Genomic DNA, 24,227 nt, shown 5'->3' with positions numbered 1-24,227 from the left:
AGCCTTAACACATGAACAGCCCACGACCCAACATTTGTTATTACAACTTGATACAGCCACCTCAAGATTTCAACTTGCAGTTTCTCTGCTACTGCTGCTTGATACCTGTTCCAGTCCTGTGAATATGGGTTTAATAAAGTACATACCTAAGGATGTATCCACCCTTTTGTTACTTTATCTACAAGGGAATTAACAATCGCCCTATAATTTCTATCTAAAACTGGTAGTGGTTTATGAGCTGATTACCATTTCTTTAGGAATGTGCTATTTGGAAATATGCTGATATCATGTTATGTATGCCAATTTAGCCCTATCAACAACCATATTCCAACTACATGTTATGAGAAATATTTCTAGTAAAAGATAACAAATCACACTCTTATACTGAATTTATTTTTCATTATTATACTGAATTTATTTTTCATTATTATATTATGCGCAGATAAATGGTTTGAGTGTATGTAAGAATGGTTTATTAGCATCTGGTGCTGATGATGGTAGTGTTAGAGTATGGACTATTAAAGATAGAGAACAAGCTCTTCAATTCCAAGTTCTAGATCAGGTATCTGGGTTTTCTTTTGGTTATTAATAGCAATTTGTGGAAATGGCAGGACAAAACACAGACAGAACAAATGATATTTGAACACAGTACAGACAATACAATAAACCATGTATTTCATTTACACAAGAAATTGATTGATAGTAATTTTCTCTTTAGTAAATATTAAATAAAATTTGTCTCATTTCTCATCTTCTGGGAGTCACTGATGAAAAATATATTTCAGGGTAGTACTAGTATTAATAGTAATCTGCTATGACAGGATGCTTATTTCCTAATATTCATTGTTTATTATTGTTAGAAATGTACCAGCCTTGCTTTTGGTCCCTCTCCACAACAATTAAGTAAATCATCTAGTCCACCAGTACCGGCTGTAGTAGCAGGATTTAGCGATGGTACAATTAGAATGTTTGATATAAACAAAGTAGAAATGGTTTTAAAGATGCATCCTCATGCTGTAGCTGTGACAGCTATATCTTTCTCCTCTGATGGTAAGAATTTATATCTCTATCTATCATACTTGAATTCATTAAGTCTTTTCTTTTTGTGATGGATTGACGATCTTGTACTCATATAGTCCTCATTAATAATAACAGTACTTTAAATATATTATGAATACAATCATGCAAAATATATGCACACCTGTAACAATCCAAATAACTGACCATACAAAGAGCGATAGAATTTTCCTCAAAAAAGTCTGCTTTTAAACCCTTTTAACATCTCTTGTATTACACTTTGGAATGTAGTAGGAGCATTACATAACCCAAATTAATTTTGGAATTACATCTGGTAAATTAGATTACAATGAAGTTTTTTTTTTATTTGTACAGGACGTACAATAATATCTGGAGGTAAAGATGGTTTGATAGCTGTTAGTAGTCCTACAACTGGTTTAACCGTTAGAGTTATCTGTGATCATAAAGGTTCACCAATATCTAATATAGATGTCACTAATAGACAGGTACGATCACCAATATCCTGTATAGATATCACTAGTATACAGGTAGATTCACCAATATCCACATACACTTTAAAGCGCATTAGGAACTTTATCGAAGTATTGTTTGCACTATACAAATTCTGTGTTGATTGATATTGTAGTAGGGCGAATTTAAATTAAATCCAAAATAATTATTATTCTTACAATTAATAAATTCAGTCCATGGGTAAATGTTTAATTCCTCCCTTTTACTGTATCTTATTGTATTTCATATTTTCCTATATATTTCTCTAATCGCCTATCTCCGTTCATTTTTTCATCTTTTTATACGCCCACATTTTCATGTGGACATATTATGCCGTCGCCCCTGTCCATCTAGATGTCCGTCCGTCCACAATTTGTTTGTGGACACTCTACAGGTCACAATTTTTATCCGATTTTGATGAAACTTGAAATATATGTCTATCTCCGAAAGATCTTGGTTCCATTCAATATTGGCATGTATCGGACCATAACTTCATGGATTATGGCCCCTGATTGTACGAAAAATCACGTTTTAGCTTGTGACACCCTAGAGGTCACAATTTTCACCCGATTTTGATGAAACTTGAAATACATATTTATAACCCAAAGATATTGGTTTCTTTCATTATTCGCGCATATTGAACCATAACTTCTTGAATTATGGCCGCTGATTGTACGAGAAATCACATTTTTAGCTTGTGGTCCCTCTAGAGATCACAATTATTATCCGATTTAAAAAACTGTTTGAATATATCACCGTATTGTTGGTTGAATTAGAATTTCGTGAAAATGGCTGCCCCTCATACGCAAGTTCTTGGTTCCTTTCAATGTTCGTGTGTATCGGATCATAACTTCCTGAATGAGGTTGATCGTAGCCATGTTTGAAAATTTGGTTATGAAAAAAAAAGGCTCTTTTTCCGCGTACAAAATGATCAATGGGTCAGATCTAGTTATGGTCATTTTCCATAGCCCTAGGTCTTGACCGGCATGGAATCGGCATTGTTAACCAAAGAATATAGAAATGTTACAAGAGTCATCTTTTATTTTATTATTTATGTTAATTTTACAAGAAGTGTATTTGTACAATATGCTGTAAAAATATGCAGTATTATATTCTCTACTAAATATTCCTTATAAAATTAAACATATTTTCCTAACTACATATAATTATTTCGAAAACAATTCATCTATGTTATATACATGTATTACGACCATCTCTGTCACATTGTCGTTATTATTTTTAAAGGATCAAGATGTAGGTATAAATGCACCTTTATTGTGGTTGGCTAGTAGTGCTGATAGACGTGTTAGTGTCTGGTCTGCTGATTGGACAAAGGATTTTTGTGAGCTTGTTGATTGGTTGACATTCCCGGCTCCGGCATTTACACCTGATGGAACAATTATTGATAAAAATAACAAGGTTGGTATTTAGTAATTTACTTTTATTTTCAAATGTGGCTTACCAATCACCAAGTTCAGGGTTGATCCTGTTTGTGCCGAGAATATTTCTCAGGATTTGCTAGACTGGTTTCCCCATGTCAGTGGTGTAGGACAGACAGTCTGGCAAAGAAATGTCTAGTCATTTGGATGGAACAAAAAGACTGAGGTCCACCTGTGTATTTGAGGACGTTCGTGTGTAAAGAGCCATTGATAGAGAGTAGCCAGAAATGTTGCTTTCGGGGCAAAACTTTCAATAATAGCATACTGCGTGACATACACCTGAAACATGCAGAAAGTAAGATGTTAACGGCATTTTATTTAATTTACAATTACCTTGTAATGGTTTGTGGACAAGATATGAACTAAGTGTATATTCTTATGACCAAGTCCATGTACTATCTCACTTACATTTTGCCACTTTGCATTAATGGACTTTGAGTTGGGATACGTTTTAGGATTATGGTTCTGTATCAAATTAATATTTTCCCGTTTATTTCAGAAGCATCTGAAATCTCTACCCCCAACTCTAGCTCGGTTTTCTACTGAAGAGTCAGACATCATACTTTATGTTGGGTATGGCATGCAGAAACATGTTCAGTTTTATAGTCTTTCACAGAGAAAGGTAAAATAAACTATTACATAACTGGTATTAAAAATGTAAAAAAAAATTGGGACAGAATTAGGAGTTTGATTTCTGTTTTTATTCTTCTAGTATTACTGGGTCTGTGCAACATTTTAAATTCCTTAAATTTAACAACTAGCTTAAAGAGCCAGTAAGTTTTCCCACTGCCTTGAAGTTTGTCAACAAATTTAGAATCCCTAGAATGGCTTAGTACTCTTGGGTGTGCACTTTAGATGATAAGGTTTGTCAATGAGTCAAGTGGTGTGGTTTTGATCTCACATGTACATGTTTTCCACCACAGCTAAGCAAATTATTAAAATTAAATCTTGTAAGTCCTGAAATGACCTAGTCTTTCTCCCTCTCTCTTTTTCTTGGTAACTATGGTCACTCAATTTTTCTCAAATCCATCGCTAAAAAGTCCCTTTATTTATTGCTGTTTTTAACCTTGAAATTTTCTTCTACTGTGGTTTAATTTATATGCAAACCCTGAATCTCATCAAAGCATTTACTGAGGAGAAAACAATTGTTTTTAAGGACAAGATTTTTGATCCTTGTTTTGTGTAATCTATTTAAGGTGATTCGTACAGCTGCTTTAACCCACTGGGCAACTTGTTTAGAAACAGCACCAGATTCTCCTCTGATCGCTGTTGGTGTTAATGGTAAGATACATAATTTAAAAGATGGGTAATGAAATGGGTTTTAACATCTTACTTCGATTTCCAACTGTCAGGAAATCCATTTCAAACTGGCATGCTTGCAGTCATTTACACCAGAATCGAGACAGGAGTAATTAATCCTGACAATTCTGCATATTATTACACACACACACAAGTAAAGTGTGTAATCTAGGATTTTGCGTTGACAGCAAATTCCTCATCAAATTCCACTATCAAGGGTTCTTTTAAGAACACACCAACGTGTACATGTGCTGACATCATTTTTTTCGTCCGATTCAAATGATTAGGGAACACCTTACATATCAGCCACGGCATGACTCTTACCAGAGACATACTATTCAAGAGTGTAGTGTCCTTACCGCTGAACTATCAAAGTCCTTGTACAGAAATAAAGATAGCATAAGACGTATACCATATTTTTCTTATTTTTTAGAACGGCTATTAAAGTTGCTTGATTATTATGAGGGAAGCTTTCAAGACTTTACAGGTCATAGTGATATAGTCAGCAACATCAAATTTTCATTGGATGGCAAACTTCTGTTAAGTACTAGTTATTCAGAGATATTAATATGGGAGATTGCTGTATGATACCAGTAGGATACTTCTCTCTTGAAACTTTATTTAACATGTGCTGCAGTGTTTGTGTTCTAACAGAAATATATCAATTATTTATGTTGAATTTGCATTTATAGAAATTAACAGTTGTATGAAATCCACTAACTGGATAAAACCAGACTTCCATGAATTATTGATTACAAATATGCAACTACATGTATACTTCTAAGTGGATATACATTATGTATTTGCTTGTGGTGATTTGTTGGCCGATACTATAATTATATGAGTGAGTGTGAATATTGTGATATATTGGTACATTGTTACAGAACATTCCTTTACACATATGTTATGTGATATTTATAAGAATTCTATTAGTCCGTCCGATAATACAAAGAAGAAGTATATGATTTACATGAAGTCCCTCATCAATTCCTAATAGCAATCTTGCTTAAACTATAGAATTCGGAGTGATTTGCTTCAGTAACTGTCTCAAAAATATTATACATTTACAGTGCAATCCCGCTATAAAAGACCAGATGTTGAACAGATTATAAATTGATCTTTATACTCCCAGGATATAGATTTGACACATTCTTTTAGAAAACAGTTGGGTGAGTGACCCATAATACTGAGTTGATTGATTAGCGGGGATTTCACTGTACATGTATATCAAGTGTTCTTTTAGCATTTTACAAAAAGCATTATGTACATATGGATGGATTTAATTTAAATATTTGTACATAAGTGATAAACTTGACCTATTGTATATTTCTGCTCTGTTTTTACAGTATTATAGACATGTAAATATATTTAGCCATCCTGAGCTTGAATCTCTTCTAATGCATGATTTTGCTATACATGTATTTATAACCCATGATTTATTTAATAATTCACTTGTAAATAAGAAATAAAAAGAATATTTTATACTATTTCAAGATTTATTTTTGTTGAAATAAAATATTTATTATGAATTTTACATTTATAAAGTCTTAATGTCTTTCCAATATCTTAATCATAACCATTACTATAGTCCTGGTGTAGATTCATTAAAAATCAGGATTACCAACAGAATCAACTATGGTGATTGGGGGAGACATGGTGGCTTAGTGATGGTGATTGGGGGAGACATGGTGGCTTAGTGAGTGGGACTTATTTCATATGGTGATTGGTTGAATTAGTATCATATTCAGTTTGTGCATGCCTTGTTGCTCGATATTATCGTGTTTACTCGATTGACATCATTCAAACGATTAAAAGAATTCAATTTCAGAAGATTCAAAGAGCATCCACTTAGAGTTTCAAATGTTATATTTGACAAATGTGAAGGTTTGTTTAATTCATTAAGTTTGTAGATGGCCATTATGATATGGTAGGTTTAAACTGGACTGGACGTGGTTGCTTTAAGTTAACTTAACATTCACTGCTTAAAACCCCAACAATATACACAAATAAAACAAATATTCTATGAGTTTTAATATATACACATTTATTAATAACAATCAACAAAATTGTCTTCATCTTGTTCACCAGCTGTAGCTAATATATCATTTAATAAAGATACAGGATTTCTGTTATATTCATCACTTGTAGTTAACTTACTCTCCATATTTAAATCTTCTAATTTCTTTATCCATAGTAAAGAATTCTGTGTCGTGAACTCAATGTCATCATGAACAATTGTTAGAAATTTTTTGATGATGACTGAAGCTTTTTCACAAACCGATTGTTCATAGTCGTTAAAACCTAATAATAATGCTTCACAAAATTTGGAATTTAGGAGAGATTCTATGGCTTTCTGCTTACTGTTACCCGCTTTGTGAGAAGAACTGGGTAGTTCCAGTGCATATGGTGGCACAGTACCATTTTGAATGCTGCCATTAGTTTCAATGTTTGATGTACCCAGCACAAAAATACTTTCCCAAAAGTCTAAGATATGAATTTTTACTTCCCAATCAAAATCATTCATAGAACTGATCATGACTTCTTGTATTTTGGTTTTGAGATCATCTTCTAGAAGACCATGCTTATTTAATAGTTGAAGTGTTTTTACAGCTGATCTTCGAGGGAAAGCCTCACTGTCCGTCTGTAGAACAGTGACCAGTTTATTTACAATATCAAGCTGAAATAGTAAAAAAATTAAAACTCAATTACTTGATTGTCACTATTTGTAGGATGAAGTGTCTTGGTGAGTATGATGCTATCTCACTGTAAGCACACGTCCCAGGTTAGATCCAGGTGATGGCTGAGAAATGTCCTCGGGGATATTTCAGCTTTGTTTCCCGTTGAGAATGAGAGGACAGTGTATAACAGAGGGTATGGCAAAAAAGCATCTAGTTGGTTGGATGGAACAAAAAAAAACAGGTCCTGTTTATACTATTGGCAACACATTAAAGATCCCCTGATAGTTACCATTGTTCGGACAAATAACATTCAATCGAGTATCCCCTTAGTTTCACATGACTACAATTTGAAACTCATAACTGACTATTTCCAGAACTGTCCCCAATGAATCTTAAATCAAATCTGTTTATCATTGCATTTTTTGCTAACCTTTTTTATGTTGGTACATTCCAAAAACTTGTGAAACAGATCACCTGTTGTACTCAGAGTTCCAATAAGAGTTATAACACTAGCTCTGACATAACTATTACCATCTGATAAACTCTGCCATGATGATTTACATAAAGTAATAATAGAGGGACTGTGACTGGTCACTGGAAAAAGTAATTACATGTGTATTATTTAACCCTTTGACTGCCTGAAACCATGCCAGTCATGCGAATAGCTGTGAATTATATACTAGTTCTATAACTCAGGTGGTTTGAGGCTGAACATGCAATGAAATAAGCATATTAGCACAAGCATTACCAGGTTAAGATTTAGAATTATGTTTTGAATTCCGGTTCACTTTTAAAATAAAGGTACAGATGTGAAGATTTTGCATCAATTTAAGCATGGTTACTGAACATAAAGATTCTTTTCAGAAAGAGGTTTATAAAATCAAAAGCTTTCAGCATCTATGCAGCTGTTAGTTACCTTTCAAGGGAATAATGATTTGATTTATTATTTCTAGTGTTGTGTCTCTAATCTCCCATTTTAAATCACATAATTTAATCTCTAACATAGATACTAATCTCTTTATATCTAATGTACATAATTCATCCGACATCAGTAACAACACAATACAATCCATACACTTCTTGTACGCCTGAAATTACAATCACAAATTCAGTACTATTTTAACCCTTCTACTATAATTATTATAATAATAAAATTAGACCCAGTTACCGGAATGTATGAAAACTTTAACCCCTTAACTGCGTAGGGCGTTATATAACGTCCTGGACAACTGCCACTCACCGTGTGTAGGACGTAATATAACGTCCTGGAGGTATTTTCCCCAACCTATTCTTCGAACACAATCTCAGCATGTGTAAGACGTTATATTACGCCTGGTCGAGGAAATCTTATTGAAGGGAGACAACTGTATTTACCATTAGTTTTAATTTGGTTTCAGACTATCAAATTTTGTATTCAGGAATGAAAAGGTTCAAAATTAATTAATTATGCAATAGGGGGTAGTTAATGTTTTAAAAACTACACAGTTAAGGAATAAGTGGTGTGTGATAATCCAGTGACTGGGCCCTACATAATAGTAATTCCCTTTTAGTCCCCTTTTTACTATGGTCGTTGCTATTCTAGGCATAGAATATATAAATCTCAAAAATATACAGAAATGACAATAAATCTCAAAAATATACAGAAATGACAATAAATCTCAAAAATATACAGAAATGACAATTTAGTTTTCTTTAATAGATAAAAAGAATCATGAGCTACAATTGTAAAAGTTCGCTTACAGTGGTTGGTATCTGCATTTGTGTTATAGTGTCCACCAATATATTATAAAGTCTGCATGAGTAGTCTCCCTTTAGTCTCCCATATAATTCTGTTTGGGGAAAAAATTATAAGATTAACTTCCAAACAAAAACATAAAGAGACAGAGAAATGGGGTTTAATATCTATACAAGCCTTTGCATTTTTTCTTTATTTTTGGGACTAACATTTGGAATATCTATCTTTCATTAATTTATGTGAGTAGTCTCCCTTTAGTCTCCCATTTTCAAAAGAGAAATGAAACATAAGATTGACATCATCGGAGAGAGAAATGGACTTAAATGTCCACCCAAGACACACAACTAGGTTTTTAGGGGAGACTAGAATTGAATATAATCTTTATATCACTAAATTAGTTGTGACCACTGGGCAGGCCTCTAATGAGCTGTGGGTATCTCAAAATTAGTGACAGAGAGATGATAGAATTATTTACCTAATCTATCATGTAAACATTGTAATAATTTTGCCATTAATCTAGTATTGTTGATAATATAATTTTGATATTGAAATTCTTCATCTTCACAGGTCCCTTGAATAACATTCATTATTTTCATCATGAAATCTAACTGATCATACTGAAAAAAAAAACCCGAACCGGACTTAATTTTTAAACGTGGACTTTAGAAACGTAAGCTATATTGTAGATAGCAATCTTGAGGAAATAACCACAAATAGATTTAATGACCAAGTTTCTTTCAACCTGCTGATCTTCATTATGCATTTTTCCTCAACTTAATAATGTAGTTTGCAAGAGGTTCAAAATTCCTCAAATGAAAATAAGTGGCTTTAACATAGATAATTACTAAATGTCAAATATTTTAAGCATATATTATATGAAACATTATTTTTAAGAGAAAGTAAAAATCAATACACAGATGAAGGACTGTCTGTACGAAGCGGTCCTATTTTATTGAGTTTATAGGTAGATTGAAATCAAATACCTTTACAAACAATCATGAAGCATTTAAATTGAAAAAAAAACAAATTCACAAATGTATATTATGCCTGTCTGTCCCAATATTTAACAATACCGATCTTGTCTTACTTATAAAAGTACCTAACTACTAAAACCATTTACCCAATAATTTTCTGTTGTCCGGACACATATAAACTGTATAATCAATGTTGTAAATATTTGTTTAGTCATTTTCAGCTTTTTGTTCACAGTTACGGTAAATTCATTATCTTGGGATGAAAATATCCTTAAAGGTAGTTCAACATAATCTTTTAGATTTTCACACCATCTGAAATGCAGAAATTCAATTTGAACATTCTAAGTTCAGTAGCATTCTTTAAGAAGACCAATAAAATTTGCAATAAATGATAACTTTTCAATTCCATCATGATTATGAAACTACCCTAGTTTTCATCTCAATTTTTTCAGATCTAAACATACTGATATTCAGACCTAAACTTACTGATATTCAGACCTAAACTTACTGATATAAAGAACAGGATATTTTGTGAACACGAACCACATCAATTGACACATGAGTCTTTAATTCTTTTAAGACTGTTTTTTCCATAAAGCCATTTCTGTATGCATCATCTCTGGAAATATAAATAACACAATGCATTGTTTTGAAGAAACTTGAGTTTTAAACTCAGATCTTTCAAATAAAACTACATGTATTTGCATTTTATTATTACACAAGTTAATACCAATACACACGTTTCTTCTTTACCAAAATATACATGAATGTGATTTGACACATTTTGTTATTTATTTACTTATGGAAGCCAGTAACGAGAAGACCTTTGAAAATACGATTGATCATAAATATGTACACATCAGCATAAAACTCACGATTGTGTGGCATATTATCTTTAGCTTCCCCAAGACAAGCATAGGTTCCCCTGCATATGTTGAGTGGGATGCGAAACTTAAGCTGCTGGTTAGCAAGGCATCCCACCTCTTATCAATGTCAATGTTCTCCATGAATTTTTTGTTGGATCCCACTCACCCACAGCAGGACATCATTTTTAATGGACTATATGTATATTTTGTACTCACAAACTAGTCAAAATTGATTTCAAATTATCCAGTGCCATGTCTGTAACTTTATCAGATGCTGTAAGACTGAGGGAGAAGTAGGAATCCAAAAGTTTTGTTTTGTTGTTTTCTGTTGTAGCTTTCCAAATATATTCTGTTGTATTCACTTCATTAAACAAGGACAACAAGGACTGAGTATAGTTACTATTCACACTAGTGTTTGACTTAGTGATTACCATCTGTAGTTCAGTTATTAAATGACTGAATAAATTGTTAATATGAGATTCACTTTTGTCCTCATGGTGTGCATGAATTAATAATGTTTTAATTAAATTTTTAGCAGCCGTCTGTAGAAAAACACTTTCACCATGTTTCAGTCCTGTAAGTGCAAATTCTATGTTAACTGAAAAAAAGACAGAAACGTTTATTTTTTTAAACAGACTTTTTTCCTCCATCAAACTAGGTTCATTTTATCAATTAAATTTTCATAGTCATTTCTGTTTCTAAATCAAGCTCTTAAAATTCAATATTTAGAAGATACGAGCACCCACCTGATTTTTCAAAAAAATATTTGACACCCATTTTATGAAGAGCAATCTTTGATAAACACGTAAAATAAGCTGTCCCTATCGATGAATCTGTGGTTAAATTATGGTCTTTAACTTGTTGTAATAAACCATTTATAATATCTTTATTTTGGATAAAAAGATCTTCATCTTCTCCTAAATTACCACACAACAATAACGAGAAAGTTAAAACAGTGGACTCTATATCATTGGTTTTAGCAGTTACATCTTGTAGGAATTCTATCAAACCTGATGCTTCTAAAATTAATTCTTTATCTAGTACTGAAATAATAATAAAACTCCTTGTTAATTTATCAATAAATTTGAGACAATTCATTATAATACAATTTTCAACAGTCCCAGTGAATAAAGGGTTTATCAATGAAAAGAGTAGGAGTACTAGGATGGGGTTATCATGGACATAATCTGTTGAATTCAAATTTTTATAAAGTTCCTATTCTTACAAGATTACAAGGTCTGGATCATACTTAATATTTCATATTTTGAAATAACTTAATTAATCAACTTAATGATTTTTTTGTTTTTGTGGAATTTAAATCAATGCATTGTCACATCAATTGCTCGTTGCATTTCTAACTCGCAATAATTGCATATATCATCAGTGGCATTACCATAAACCTTTTATTATAGGGTCAATAGTGACACATGTTTTTTTGAAAATTTACTAAAAAAATGAGTTCCTGTTCATGAAATCAATCAAGTCATAGTGATAGATACAGAAAATAATACATCTTCATAAAGATAAACTGTGACAGATCTTATTAATTTGACGAGTCAGACCATTCAATTTAATGACGTCTAATAATCTTTGCAAGCAGGTGTCATCCGGGAGTTGTTTATCTATCTGTAAAAGATATTTAAAAACTTCTGCAAGCTTCAGGGTAATTTCTCCCATGTTTTACTACTTTCGATTGCAGTGAAAGGATAACTCTAAACACGTAATCTCGCAAGGGAGATAATAAAAGTACATCACGTGACTACGGCCATACTGTCGTCGCTCCGGAGGAGCAATAATTATTTCGTTCAAAACATCAAGAATAATGGCTTCTCGGGTGTCAAGAGGAATTGCCAGGACTATTAAAGTATGCCTTTCTTTAACTATTATAGATATGTTTTCAAAACTGTTCATTTGAGCTGCAAACATTCAGGAAATATGATTTGTCCTTGTGTTACGACCTTCCAACATTTCACAAAAACCGACGGCGACAGTCGGCCAAAAATCTGAACTCACAGAAAACTGATTGACCGGTTACTGATTGCCATTACTGTCGGTCAGTGACCGGTGTTGCATAGAAGGAATAATCAGATACATTTAAGACACCTATAAATAGTATAAGATTGTTAACTCAACATTCTTGATTTTACATCCTGTAGCCTACTGTCGATACGATAGTGACGCAGTTTGACATTTAACTTTGATCAACTAGGTCTAAATGTCGATCGTATTGATCACTTGACGAAAAGATGGGATATACATGTAAGTAGTGGCCAAATGGTTAATGCGCGGACGTTGCATCATAAGGTCTGTCATTGAGTCAAGTGGCGTGGTTTTGAATCTCCGCTTTTACGTGACAAGGAGTAAAAAAATTTTGAAGCCATTAGCCCAGGGCTAGTAGTCTATTGTCAGGCACTAGCCTGGCATTAATATCCACTAGTCCATAGTTCGACAAGGTACAAGATTTAATCTTCAATATTTGGGCTTATGTTTTGTTGCCTGCCAACCTTTTTTTTTAATAAAGATCGTAGACTTGCGATTGTCTAATAATTAAGGATGTATACAGCTACTTGGTTAACCGGTCACGGTTCGGTTGCACTGGTGAAACGGTTAAAAAAATTACAAACCGATATTCGTTTTGATATCATATCCGACCTTCAAAACCAGGAATGGTAGCCACAACAATGTTGTTTTTTTTCACTAAAGACCACATAAATACTTCGTATAGCACATGTCATTTGTAATGTATCAAGGTAAATTAACGTCCTTTAATTCCCGCTCGAAGAATTGTATAGGTTATGTTATTATTAGCACTTACTGCAAAGCACGAGATAGCCTTGACTGATTGACAACTTAATTGTTTTACTGTATTTATTAACCTGGTCACTCTATAAACAGTCTCCAAAGGAAACAAATCAGTTTGATGTGCTGATATAATATTTGAGAAATAAATGTGGGATGTTTTGCAGTTTATTTATCTATATCATCGTCACTAGTTTAATTCACAAACCGGTGAAAGGGCACTAGTCCAGGACTAGTTCCGCTAAATAGATCACTAGCCCGTAAGTTATTTTTGGTAGCCCCGGGCGTCGGGCTAGTGGATTTTTACAACCCTGGCCTGTAGGGTTACATTTTTAACCTCATGGGTTTTCTCTGGGTCCTCAGGTCTCCTCCCACTGCTAAAAAAGACCCCTACACACAAGCAAATTATTGAAATAAAATTGAACTGAAATGACCTATAGTTATTATTGCCAGCAATACAATTAATGTCCACATTCTCTTCAAATCAAATGCTATTAATTTAAATTTGAATTGGATTTCACTTGATTATAATTTAATTAAAACACAATTGTACAAGTTGCATTCATCATTTTAAATTTTCTATCAAATATTGCACCCACTTGACAATATGATGAATCATACAGAAGTTTTTAAAGTATTGCAAGTCGATAGACTTATTGCTTTCAGTACCGGTACTGTATTCAATGTTAAACTAATTAAAATGAAAGCCTCATGTTGAAATTACAATAGGATTCATCACAATTTATAAATATCATTCCTTTGACTTTGTTACAGGGCTCGCTAGCCTGGAGGTCGGGTGTTCGATCCCTGCATTGGCCGAGAAAGTTCATCCGGATTTTCCGGTGTGGTTCCCCCTTGTCAGTGATGCAGGGCGGAAGTCCTGACAAGGACAGCTGTCTAGTCCTTTGGATGAGACGAAAAACTGAGGTCCCGCGTATACATTGGAATGCACATAAAAGATCCCATGCCATTTGGAATTCGATATAAGAGTAGGCCATAGTGCCGCTGCCCGGGCAAAATTTCTCTCGTAGCACACTGTATGGCGTATGCCCGTCTTCATTAGCCCAGCATAGGAGCAGAACAGTAGGATGTTAAACCCCATTTCATTTCATTTTCATTTCATTTGTTACAGGGTCCTCGATTAGCCAATCAGTTTGCTAGCCAAGCTGCAGCACGACAATCAGATGATAGTTCATTAGTTAATCAGCCACCAAAGGTCTGTGTTTCTTTAGTCTTTTATAGTACTGTTTATCACTTTTACTACGACAAGCCATTCAATTGGTTGTTGTTTGTTTCTTATGGTGTCTATATCGGTATTTTTTTGTGTGTTATTTGGTCCTCCTGCACTTAAACTATTAGAAAATAAATGTAATTTGAGTTTAAATAATGTAACTAAAATGTGTGTCCAAAAATATCACCTGGCAAAACTGATACTCCTCGCAGTGTTTCATTTGATTAGAGCTAATCCCACTACTCACTGCTGTAAAGAAAGCAAATTCTTGTTCTAAATTATGACTGGTCAATAGTCCGATTAACAACCAATAGCTAACTGCGTAACAATACCAAACAGAGCTCCAAATTGGACCAAATATGTTTACATAACGTTACATCATGACTCACGCTTTTATTATGCCCAATTAACCAGTGCATACCAAAATATTGCAGAAAAACTTAATTGTGTGACAAACAAGGCTATCAACTGTCAACACGGATATAATGTAAACAATATTGTTTTGAGACGAACAACACTTTCACCATTTTTAATACCTTAAATCACTGTCCAAAGTTTTAGGGAAGGCCCCTGATTAAAAGAAGGGCTGTCATGTTGCTGTGTTTGGGGATAGATTTGATTGAATGGGCAGAATAGACACACTCCCTCAAAAGCGCAAGTATCAGAAGCTAATCCAGCAATGGCCATTGACAGATTTTTTTGGGCCATTGCTTCAGGAATATGGGCAAAACTGTGAATTGAAATTTTAAACTATGTTCTAGATGCTTGATTATAAACAAATGCTGAATTTGGAAAAGCTGAAATTTTCTGTTAGGTTAATCTGATTATGCATCAAGGGCAAAGTTATTTGATATATTTTACTTAGTCGTAACAGTTAGACAATCAATACAAATATCATGTTAAAAGATAAGTCTGAAGGAGGAACAAATGACTGTTTCTGCTATATTTCCAGCTGCTCTGAGATTTATTTTCTGTTGAATCTTTTCAATATCAAAACATTGAGAAAAGACTGTGAACTGAATCCAAATCTACATTCATGCTTCAATTAACCCTCAAAAAGGCTGAATGCTGTAACTCTTGTTGTAATGGAATTGTAATAACCTATATCAGTATATGTATTATATGGTACTGCAAAATATAAATATTCGGTTAGTGATGAAACAATCTGTTTTTTTATTTATTAACAGTTGACAAAGTTACCCAGTGGTGTTATTGTAGCATCAGTTGAAAACAACTCACCCATCTCAAGAGTAGCTGTTGCAGTTAATGCTGGATCCAGATTTGAAGATGCAGATAATTTAGGAATAACCCACTGTTTAAGAGTAGCTGCAGGCCTTGTAAGTATCGACATGTCTTTAATGTGATATTCACAAGAATCAGCTTACTGGAAATAAACATTTCAGACAGTAAATATTTCTTGTGAAGTATGGTCATTATTGTGCATATAGTAGAAATGAGGTGCTTCCGAAATTCAATGTGTATAAATCTTATACTTAAAAAAACAAAAATATATATACCAATTTTCTGTGTAGAAAGATAAAACTTCTGCTTTGGGATTATGATTAATGTTTTGAAAAATGTTATCTTTTATTCTAAGGTTAAAATATTATTACTTTACAGACTAATGCTAATTCAACCAGTTTTGGAATCGCAAGATCTATTCAACAAGAGGGTGCCCAATTAACGTAAGTTACTACAGATTTTGAAAATTATAATTATGGGCAAGTTAGTAAGTAATATTGACTAGTGCACATGCTAAAACATGATCAGTGGTTGACTTGTTTAATTCATTCTGGGCATAGTACTGTATGCATTTGATTGAATAATTTGGTCCTTTCAATTATCATACTTTCAAATAAAATCTAGTTTAGAGAGTTGAATATATTGAGTTTTCCTGGCCATTACAAGTATCATACTTTACAAAAAAAATAATATTAGAGGGTCAAACTCGAACAGGTGTCAGGCCCAGTGATGGTTGAGAGAATATATCTTATACAATGTAATTAGGGTATATTAAATCATTGTACTAGTATATTAATTGATATTTCAGTTGTACAACAAGTAGAGAATATATATATTATACAGTTGATTGTATTAGAGACAATGTGTAAGTATAATAAAATAGCTTTATATATATATTGTATCACAATCACTTTATTTTGTGACTATCTAGCACAATGATTACATATTGTCTACATACAAAGCTTATTGCATTGGCTAACTAGCTCTGCTGCATACCGATAGTTTGAAATTACAACCTACATTATTTTAGTCAAAAAGAAAAACAAGTTATTGTCATTAAAATCAAGTCTTTGAATCAATGTCAGAAGAAAACATTGTCAAAGCCTAAAAGTGTTGTGTAAAATCTTTTGAAGCCAAGTCAGAAGATTATCTAATTGATTATTTAGTTTTGTTTTCTTAATTAAAGGTTATATAATCAATTTGTTGAGTACATTTTAAGCCATGAAAAACTAGATATTGACATAAAAATCCAAATGAGAATCAGTGGCTTTCATATAACATACGCAAACACATAATATTTCAAAACGGATTTAGTTATCTTTTATGAAATTGTTCTTGCAGAGAGACAAAACAATAAGACTTTTATAAAGTAGTTTGTTTCAGAATAAACACATTATGATTTTATGAAATTGTTCTGTTAAAGAAGACAACACAATATTATTTTTTATGAAATTATTTTGTTACAGAGACAGCACGATAAAATTTTTACGAGATATCACAACTGCTCCAGCTTTTAAGAAATGGGAAGTTGCAAAACTTGGAGAGAAACTGGAAATAGATTTGGCTGCTTTTTATCAACAACATGCAGCTAGTGAGTAGATTGAATTATCATCATATCTCTTAATCCATTTTGAAATGAACTGGCAATAATTGTGCCAACAGAGATTTTGCATCCTTCTGACAGTAGTGTCATTAAGCTTCCATTCTCTTAGTATGTGTCTTCGTGCATTCGATGAATGATGCCTGATAATAATAAAGTCCATGGCATTGTTCAATTTTCTCATGAGGATGTCAAATTAGACATGATGTTCATGATGTGGTTTTGACAAATTGTTGGTCATTACTATAACTAATAACAACAGATAGATTGCATATACAGATGGATGTGGCGTTATGATGACATTGTAATATTTTTTTTTTCATATTACTAGTGAACAATTCTCTTTATAGGATCATTTGATCTTCTTCACCAGGCTGCATTCAGGTCAACATTAGGTCGCTCACTTTATTGTCCAGAAGTAACTCTTGGTCGTATTTCCTCAGAACAGGTTCGTTTTATTTTCTGTTCACAAATAAGGATTCTTTCAAAATTACTATATTTTTTTCTTTGTCAGACAATAAAAACTAGAATAGAATGAATAATTACTCATTTAGAAAAAATATCAGAAATTTCATATTCAGTTAATAGACATTCATGTTTTAAAATTTGGATAATTCCATGTCAAATCACTTGTTGTTTTATTTTATAGTTGTTAAATTATGTACAGACACATTATACTAATGGTCGTGTAGCTATTGTTGGAGTGGGAATTGATCATGATCAACTTGTAGATGAAGCCAACAAATTCAACTTTTTCCCTGCTGGACCTGTAGCTGCTGAAAAAGCTACATATGGAGGAGGTATTTTTTATATTATATATTTTTTATTCGACATACTCTGTATGCAATTGGGATATTACAATAGCTCATTGAGTTTGTTGCTGACTCACTAACCAAGAGGTCCTGGGTTTGACTGATAAACTTCTTTGAGATGGTTTCCTCTTGTCAAATGAAATGTATTGGGGTTTTGTTAGTGGTGTGCAGGATGGAGAGTGGCAAAAAGCATCTAGTTGTTCAGATGGGATGCACATAAAAGAGTAAGTGGAAACAGCACTGTCCGTGCTGTAGGAAAAATATATACCTCATAGCACACTGCATGCTGTTTTTTCCATCTTCATTTGCCCCGATGGTGCAGAAAAAATTACAACACTAAACTATTTCATTTCTATATATAGCTACTGAGATGAAATAGAAATAAAGTGAATAGATAAAAATAGACAGTTGAAAGACAGTACGTCTCTTACAGCTTTTCATTTAAATAGTTCATTGAACAAATGTAATTTTTCTACCATTGTGATGATACACTGGAAATAAAATATAGTCATAAGGTGTAGTCCAAGGCTCTGCCTTAAAAATTTTGGCAGAAACAAGAGCTCTGGTGTTTTCTAACACATAACATTGAGTTGTTTTGCTGTGAAAAAAAGAGTGAGACACTATACTGTTACTGTCATATATACAGTTTGTGATTTAATGGGGAATTATTACTTCATAGGGAACACAGCGAAGTTAAATATTAAAGATTAGTAATGTTTGCTTAAATGTTTGCAGGTGAGATTCGTATTAACACTGGATCAGGACCCACAGCTGTCTCTGTGGCTGTGGAAGGGCCAAGGTAATAAAATAAACTACCATATAATTATTAGATTTTGTTAATTTAGATTTCTTAGAATTGATGATGCAGAACCCTCTATGGTGCTAGCAGCACTTCGGGGAAAAAATCAACTTTGGGACTTACTAACATATTAAAAACAAACCGGTCAATATTTTTTTATGGTTAGTTACATATATCTGTTAAAAGATGAATCTATTTCCATGCTATATCTTTACTGTATAAATAACTAGCTTCCACTCCGTATTTCAGTCCCAGATGTTTAGCCAGATACACCCTCTACATCCTTTATTAAAAGATTTTAAAAAATGTTTCAAAATACCACATTTTGCGTATAACATTTGATTTGACGTTTTTGTACAATACCAATGATTTTTCACCAAATTTATATTTTGGATAAGATCTTTTGACCCTGCAGCCACTATATTTTAGTCATCTAAGTCATTTGTCAAATTGAATAATAGATTGAAGTTTTAATAATTGTTATCCTTCTGTTTTTGCTGCTAGTTATTTACCCCGTAGTAAAGGGTAGGAGACAGTTGTTGTATATCAGCATGTAAATGTTGTCTGCATTTATTAATACTGTTTATTTTATTTTTTTCCTTCTAAATTTTCTTGAAATGTGGCTGGTATGGCCAATTTTGAAAATAGAAACATGTACAAAGATCTCAGTCGTTAAAGATTTGCTATATTTTATTCATTATCTTGTATTGAATACTTGCTATTATACATACACATGTAGTCTGAAGTGTAAATTGTTTTGCCTTTAACAAATTATAAAGGGAAGCTATTGAATGTTGCAGTTTCCCACACTCACCTTCATGGTTTTTCTTGTTTATTTTGTTGTAGTTTTATATTGATGCTTTTGTTTTTGCTGTTAAAACATTTAGAGGCCAACGAAAAAAAAACCTTGAGAATGACATAATCTGTACATTTTGAAGCCACTATTGTACTTTACCAATTGTAAGAGAAGAATGTAACAATACAAAAGTACAAGAAATGGCTACAAAATGTGAAAATTGTTGCAGTCTTGTAGTGTAAAGTTAAAACCGACAATAAGGAAATAGACAAATCAGAATTAGACTTGTGTTACGTTCTTATGTAATTTCTCTTTTATTTTATTTCTCTGTCTTTTATTTGTTCATAGAGTAAACTTAGTGATGTTAGAATATAAGTTGTATCTGACATGTTAGGGATATCAGTATATAAGTTGTACCTGTCATGTTAGTTATTGCAATGTCTGCATAGTTTGTCTTGTCTGCAGGTTTATCTTATCCATTTTGTTTGTTTGTAGTGTGGTCCTCCTGCACTTACTAATATAATAGTATATCCTGACATGTTACTGATATCAGTATATAAGTTGTATCTGACATGGTTTAATTTGTACTCGGGCCTGCAATAAATAATCAGTTTAAATCCAGATAATAATCTGTACCTGACTGAGGAATTATGCCCCTAAACAGTGATAGTTGGCTTCTTCCCAGGCCTTTAAATAATATAAATATCACATAAGAAATAACGATAAATAACACACAGCCACCATATTATTTTCTTAAAGTTGTATCACATACAAAGATTTAGATTCTATTCCAGATTGTCATTACTCAGCAAGCTCTTTGGTGCATCAGTTCAGTTATAAAAAAAATTATTTTCTTCTGCTGAAGCATGAAAAACTGTATGATTTTTGGCTACTGCAGCTAATGCTATTTATTGGTTATAATATGGATTACGTTTTGATACAATTACACAAATGTAATAAAGAGGAAATATATTAATTTGTAAAGTTTATATTTAATTGCAAAAAAAACCCCAATGTTACAAATGTCCGGCTTTTGTAGATTCTTTATATTTATTCACTTTCTTGTAATAAAAAAAGTTATCAGTTATGTACTGTTTATAAACTAAACCATGTGCTCATGCTTTCGTTCTCTGTATACACATTGCTATAAATACACTCGCAAAAAGGTTGGTTCAAGGATTAATATAGTATATGATACTTGGTTTGCTTGAGTGGGCGACAGTTACCATCATGACTGACATTTTAATTGGTTAATTATAGAAAAGATTTCCTTACTAGATAATGAATAAAGTATTTTAAAAAGTCTGCAATGACTGGTCCTTTACTTCAATAATCTATAGTAGATTTATTTTTATTCTATTATGACCTTCATGCTGTCTCTAATATTTATAACAAGAATAGCCCCCAAAGCCTACTCCTTTTTGCTATGCCACATATAATAAAAGTTATTTTGTTATGTTTCAGTTTGGCTGCTAAAGATCTGTTACATGCTGGTGTTCTACAGTATGTGATGGGATCAGGTCCATTTATTAAATATAGTAACGATTCCCTGGTACCACGACTTGGACAAGCTGTAGCTCAAGCTACCACAGAACCATTTTCTGTAAGTATTTTTTGAAAAGAAACTGGGCTAATGAAGACCGTCATATGCCTATTCTCCATCAAATTCCATGCACGTAAAAAAACCCTTGACAGATGGAATTTGATGTAGGCTATAGTGCTGCTGTCAGGACAAAATTTCCCTCATAGCACACTGCATGGCGTATGCCTGCCTTCATTAGCCCAGTCGGTGCAGAACAGTAGGACGCTAAGCCACATTTCCATTCATTTCCTTTTACATGCACACCAACATTTACACAGGACCTCGGTTTTCCGTCCCATCCAAATGGCAAAGCACTGTTCCTTGCCAGACTTTCTTTCCTTACCAGACTCTCCTTCCTGCACCATTGGCAATTGGGAAATATACAAAATATGGATATGTTTTTTGTCAATGGATTAAAATAGCAAAATAATTTCTGTGTGCAAAATAAATCTGGCCCAGAGACCAAATTCAGGAAAATTATTGACTTATTGAGATTTGACTTTCAAGAAAAAAAATAAGCATCTATAGAATATGTTCCAGCAAATTTCTAATATTACATAATATCAGTATAACAGATTTTTGTCTTATTTTTGTATAGGTATCATGTTTTAATGCTAATTATACTGATGCTGGATTATTTGGATTCACTGCCATTTCTCAAGGAACAGCAATAGAAAAGGTAAGATAACAATTTAAAAAGTTGGCTAGTGACTCGACCAGTAAACCTTGTTTTCATTTAATATATAGGACAATACTGTGTATGTTCAATCTCTAAAAAAATATCAGTCCAAAAATGTTTCAATTCCATTCAGTATTTACAAAAATTGTGATGAGCTGCTGCTTTTTAATCAAAATGAATTAAAGTCAGGAAATTTTCCACTTTGGTCAGGTTTCTTAATTAAATGCTAAGCAATTTGAGAACATTTTAGCATAGATAAAGTTGAAAAATTAAATATTGTCGTACGATCAAGATCAGTGATTTAAATTCATACGTTTTTTTTTTTAATTGAGTGAATGGTTGATATTTGTAGGTATTGAAGTCAGCATTCAGTCAGTTTGCTAGTGTAACTAAAGGCGGTATTACAGATAAAGAAGTAGCTAGAGCTAAGTAAGTAAATACACTAAGAATCTAATTATACATTTCAGTAGTTTACAAGATTTAATTATCGCATGGTCATGTTTAGGGTGTTTCCATTTAAAAAATACCTTGGGAAGTGGGACCAAGCAGCTACTTGACATTTTCTTTTTATGGGTTGATATAATATACATGTGTTATGTTGAAATAGATGGATGTCAACCTCCCGACAATTCCTGGCTGGATTGACCGAAACAATATGAATCATGTGAATAGCTGTGACAGGGGTGGTCAAGAGAGCAGCAGTTTTTGGGGGTTTGAAACTGGGGTAGTCAATATTTACATGTAATAGAGGGATATGAAAAAAATCTCCAGCAACAAAATCTGTTTTTTAAATGATGAAACCGCAAGTGCCACTTGAAAGTTTGTTAAGATCAATATATTTGAGTGTGCACTGGTAATGTTTGTTAAAATCATTATATTGTACTGTGTACCAGTAATGTTTGTTAAAAACATTATATTGTACTGTGTACCGGTAACGTTTGTTAAAATCATTATATTGTACTGTGTACCGGTAATGTTTAAGATTATTGGAGTGCATAATGTGTGTTAAGATTATATTAAACTATATAAGATATATTTATTGGTGTTATTTAGGAAACAGTTGAAGGCATCATTGTATTTCTATTTGGAAAGTGGAGATAATTTACTGACTGATTTAGCTGAACAAGCGTTAGGTCATCAACAAATCGTCAATCCAGAAGAAATTGCCAAACAGATTGATGCTATCACCACCAATGACGTAGTAAATGTAAGTATATTGAGATTTTTAATTCTAAGTTTTGGTCCGATTTTCACGAAATTAGAGAGAGGGAGAGAGAGAAATGGGGTTTAACGTCCACTCCACACAAACTAGGTCATTTCGGGACCAACAATTTTATTTCAATAATTCGCTTGCACGTACAGGTTTTTAGCAGTGGCAGGAAACCAGAGGACCTGGAGAAAACCCATGAGGTTGGACAGGCGACCCTACTCCTTGTCACGTACAACTGGGGAATCAAAACCATGCCAGTTGACTCAATGACAGACCTGATGATACAGCGCGCACATGCTAATCATTCGGAGACACAGATTTGTCAGGCCCACAATATGTTCCTCAGGTGCCAAATCATTAATTCTTAATCTAAAATATTTGTCAATAAATAAAAATATGTTATGAACTCTGTACTAAGCTTTAAATGAAGTCACTAGGTTTGATGATGAGAATCTATGTTTAGGATAACCAATTTGATTTACTTTGGTTCTAATTGAGTTAAAGTGATGAAACTTGGTTTATTGTTTTAACACACCACTACCTGGACTTTGTCCCATTATACAGAGCTATTTGATTGCTTGATGCTTATTAAAGATATTTTGTTTTATTTGTAGGTTGCCAAGAGAATCATCAATAGTCGACCATCAATGGCTGTTGTAGGAGATACAGCTAGAACACCATATATTGATGATCTATATCGATAACTATGTATACCCATAGAATATCTGGTTAAAGACGTATAGTGTGTGAAAACTAGACTTTTAACATCTAAAATTAATATCATTATTTATGTGGACTACATGTTGTTCGGTTTAAATTTAATTTGAAAATATAGAAAATCAACGCTTAATAAAATGTTAAAATATATTGGACTTATCTGTAGAGTGGGATAGAAATGCAGTTGGGTGGTCGTGTCATTGAGTAATTGGCATGGTTTCGATCCCAGGCTTGTATGTGAA

General features: G+C 32.9%; 3 protein-coding genes across 4 annotated transcripts in view; 2 read left to right on the top strand and 1 right to left on the bottom strand.

Moving 5' to 3' along the window:
- Positions 1 to 5,750, top strand: part of LOC126810814 (WD repeat-containing protein 90) — a 33,112-nt gene extending 27,362 nt beyond the window's left edge. Inside the window, exons 37-43 of the mRNA XM_050536098.2 lie at positions 443 to 562; positions 861 to 1,050; positions 1,393 to 1,523; positions 2,773 to 2,946; positions 3,466 to 3,588; positions 4,163 to 4,247; positions 4,699 to 5,750. Of these exons, the coding sequence (XP_050392055.2) occupies positions 443 to 562; positions 861 to 1,050; positions 1,393 to 1,523; positions 2,773 to 2,946; positions 3,466 to 3,588; positions 4,163 to 4,247; positions 4,699 to 4,853 (978 nt within the window). The 3' untranslated portion in view covers positions 4,854 to 5,750. The remainder of the gene's footprint in view (positions 1 to 442; positions 563 to 860; positions 1,051 to 1,392; positions 1,524 to 2,772; positions 2,947 to 3,465; positions 3,589 to 4,162; positions 4,248 to 4,698) is intronic.
- A 120-nt stretch (positions 5,751 to 5,870) lies between these two features.
- LOC126811544 (BRCA1-associated ATM activator 1) lies at positions 5,871 to 12,213 on the bottom strand. The gene is made up of 10 exons (XM_050537230.2): positions 12,081 to 12,213; positions 11,265 to 11,561; positions 10,735 to 11,116; positions 10,161 to 10,271; positions 9,799 to 9,964; positions 9,154 to 9,295; positions 8,684 to 8,772; positions 7,860 to 8,031; positions 7,374 to 7,537; positions 5,871 to 6,942 (listed from the first exon to the last, which is right to left on the bottom strand). Exons 1-10 carry the CDS (start codon positions 12,193 to 12,195, stop codon positions 6,313 to 6,315), a joined length of 2,268 nt encoding a protein of 755 aa, XP_050393187.2. The 5' UTR covers positions 12,196 to 12,213; the 3' UTR covers positions 5,871 to 6,312.
- Positions 12,214 to 12,243: 30 nt separating this feature from the next.
- On the top strand, positions 12,244 to 24,135 carry LOC126810004 (cytochrome b-c1 complex subunit 2, mitochondrial). 2 transcript variants are annotated; one of them, XM_050534895.2, is made up of 15 exons: positions 12,244 to 12,382; positions 14,450 to 14,533; positions 15,736 to 15,885; positions 16,169 to 16,233; positions 16,599 to 16,655; positions 17,257 to 17,381; positions 17,741 to 17,838; positions 18,040 to 18,190; positions 18,938 to 19,001; positions 19,506 to 19,526; positions 21,262 to 21,400; positions 21,978 to 22,058; positions 22,411 to 22,487; positions 23,112 to 23,265; positions 23,883 to 24,135. In XM_050534895.2, exons 1-15 carry the CDS (start codon positions 12,341 to 12,343, stop codon positions 23,970 to 23,972), a joined length of 1,398 nt encoding a protein of 465 aa, XP_050390852.2. In that variant the 5' UTR covers positions 12,244 to 12,340; the 3' UTR covers positions 23,973 to 24,135. The 2 variants fall into 2 exon arrangements, with proteins under 2 accessions (XP_050390852.2, XP_050390853.2); XM_050534896.2 differs by lacking the exon at positions 19,506 to 19,526.
- The last annotated feature ends 92 nt before the right edge of the window (positions 24,136 to 24,227 follow it).

Source organism: Patella vulgata, chromosome 2 (assembly GCF_932274485.2).
Source record: "Patella vulgata chromosome 2, xgPatVulg1.2, whole genome shotgun sequence".
Lineage (NCBI taxonomy): Eukaryota > Metazoa > Mollusca > Gastropoda > Patellidae > Patella > Patella vulgata.
This window is presented reverse-complemented; position numbering and strand designations above follow the sequence as displayed.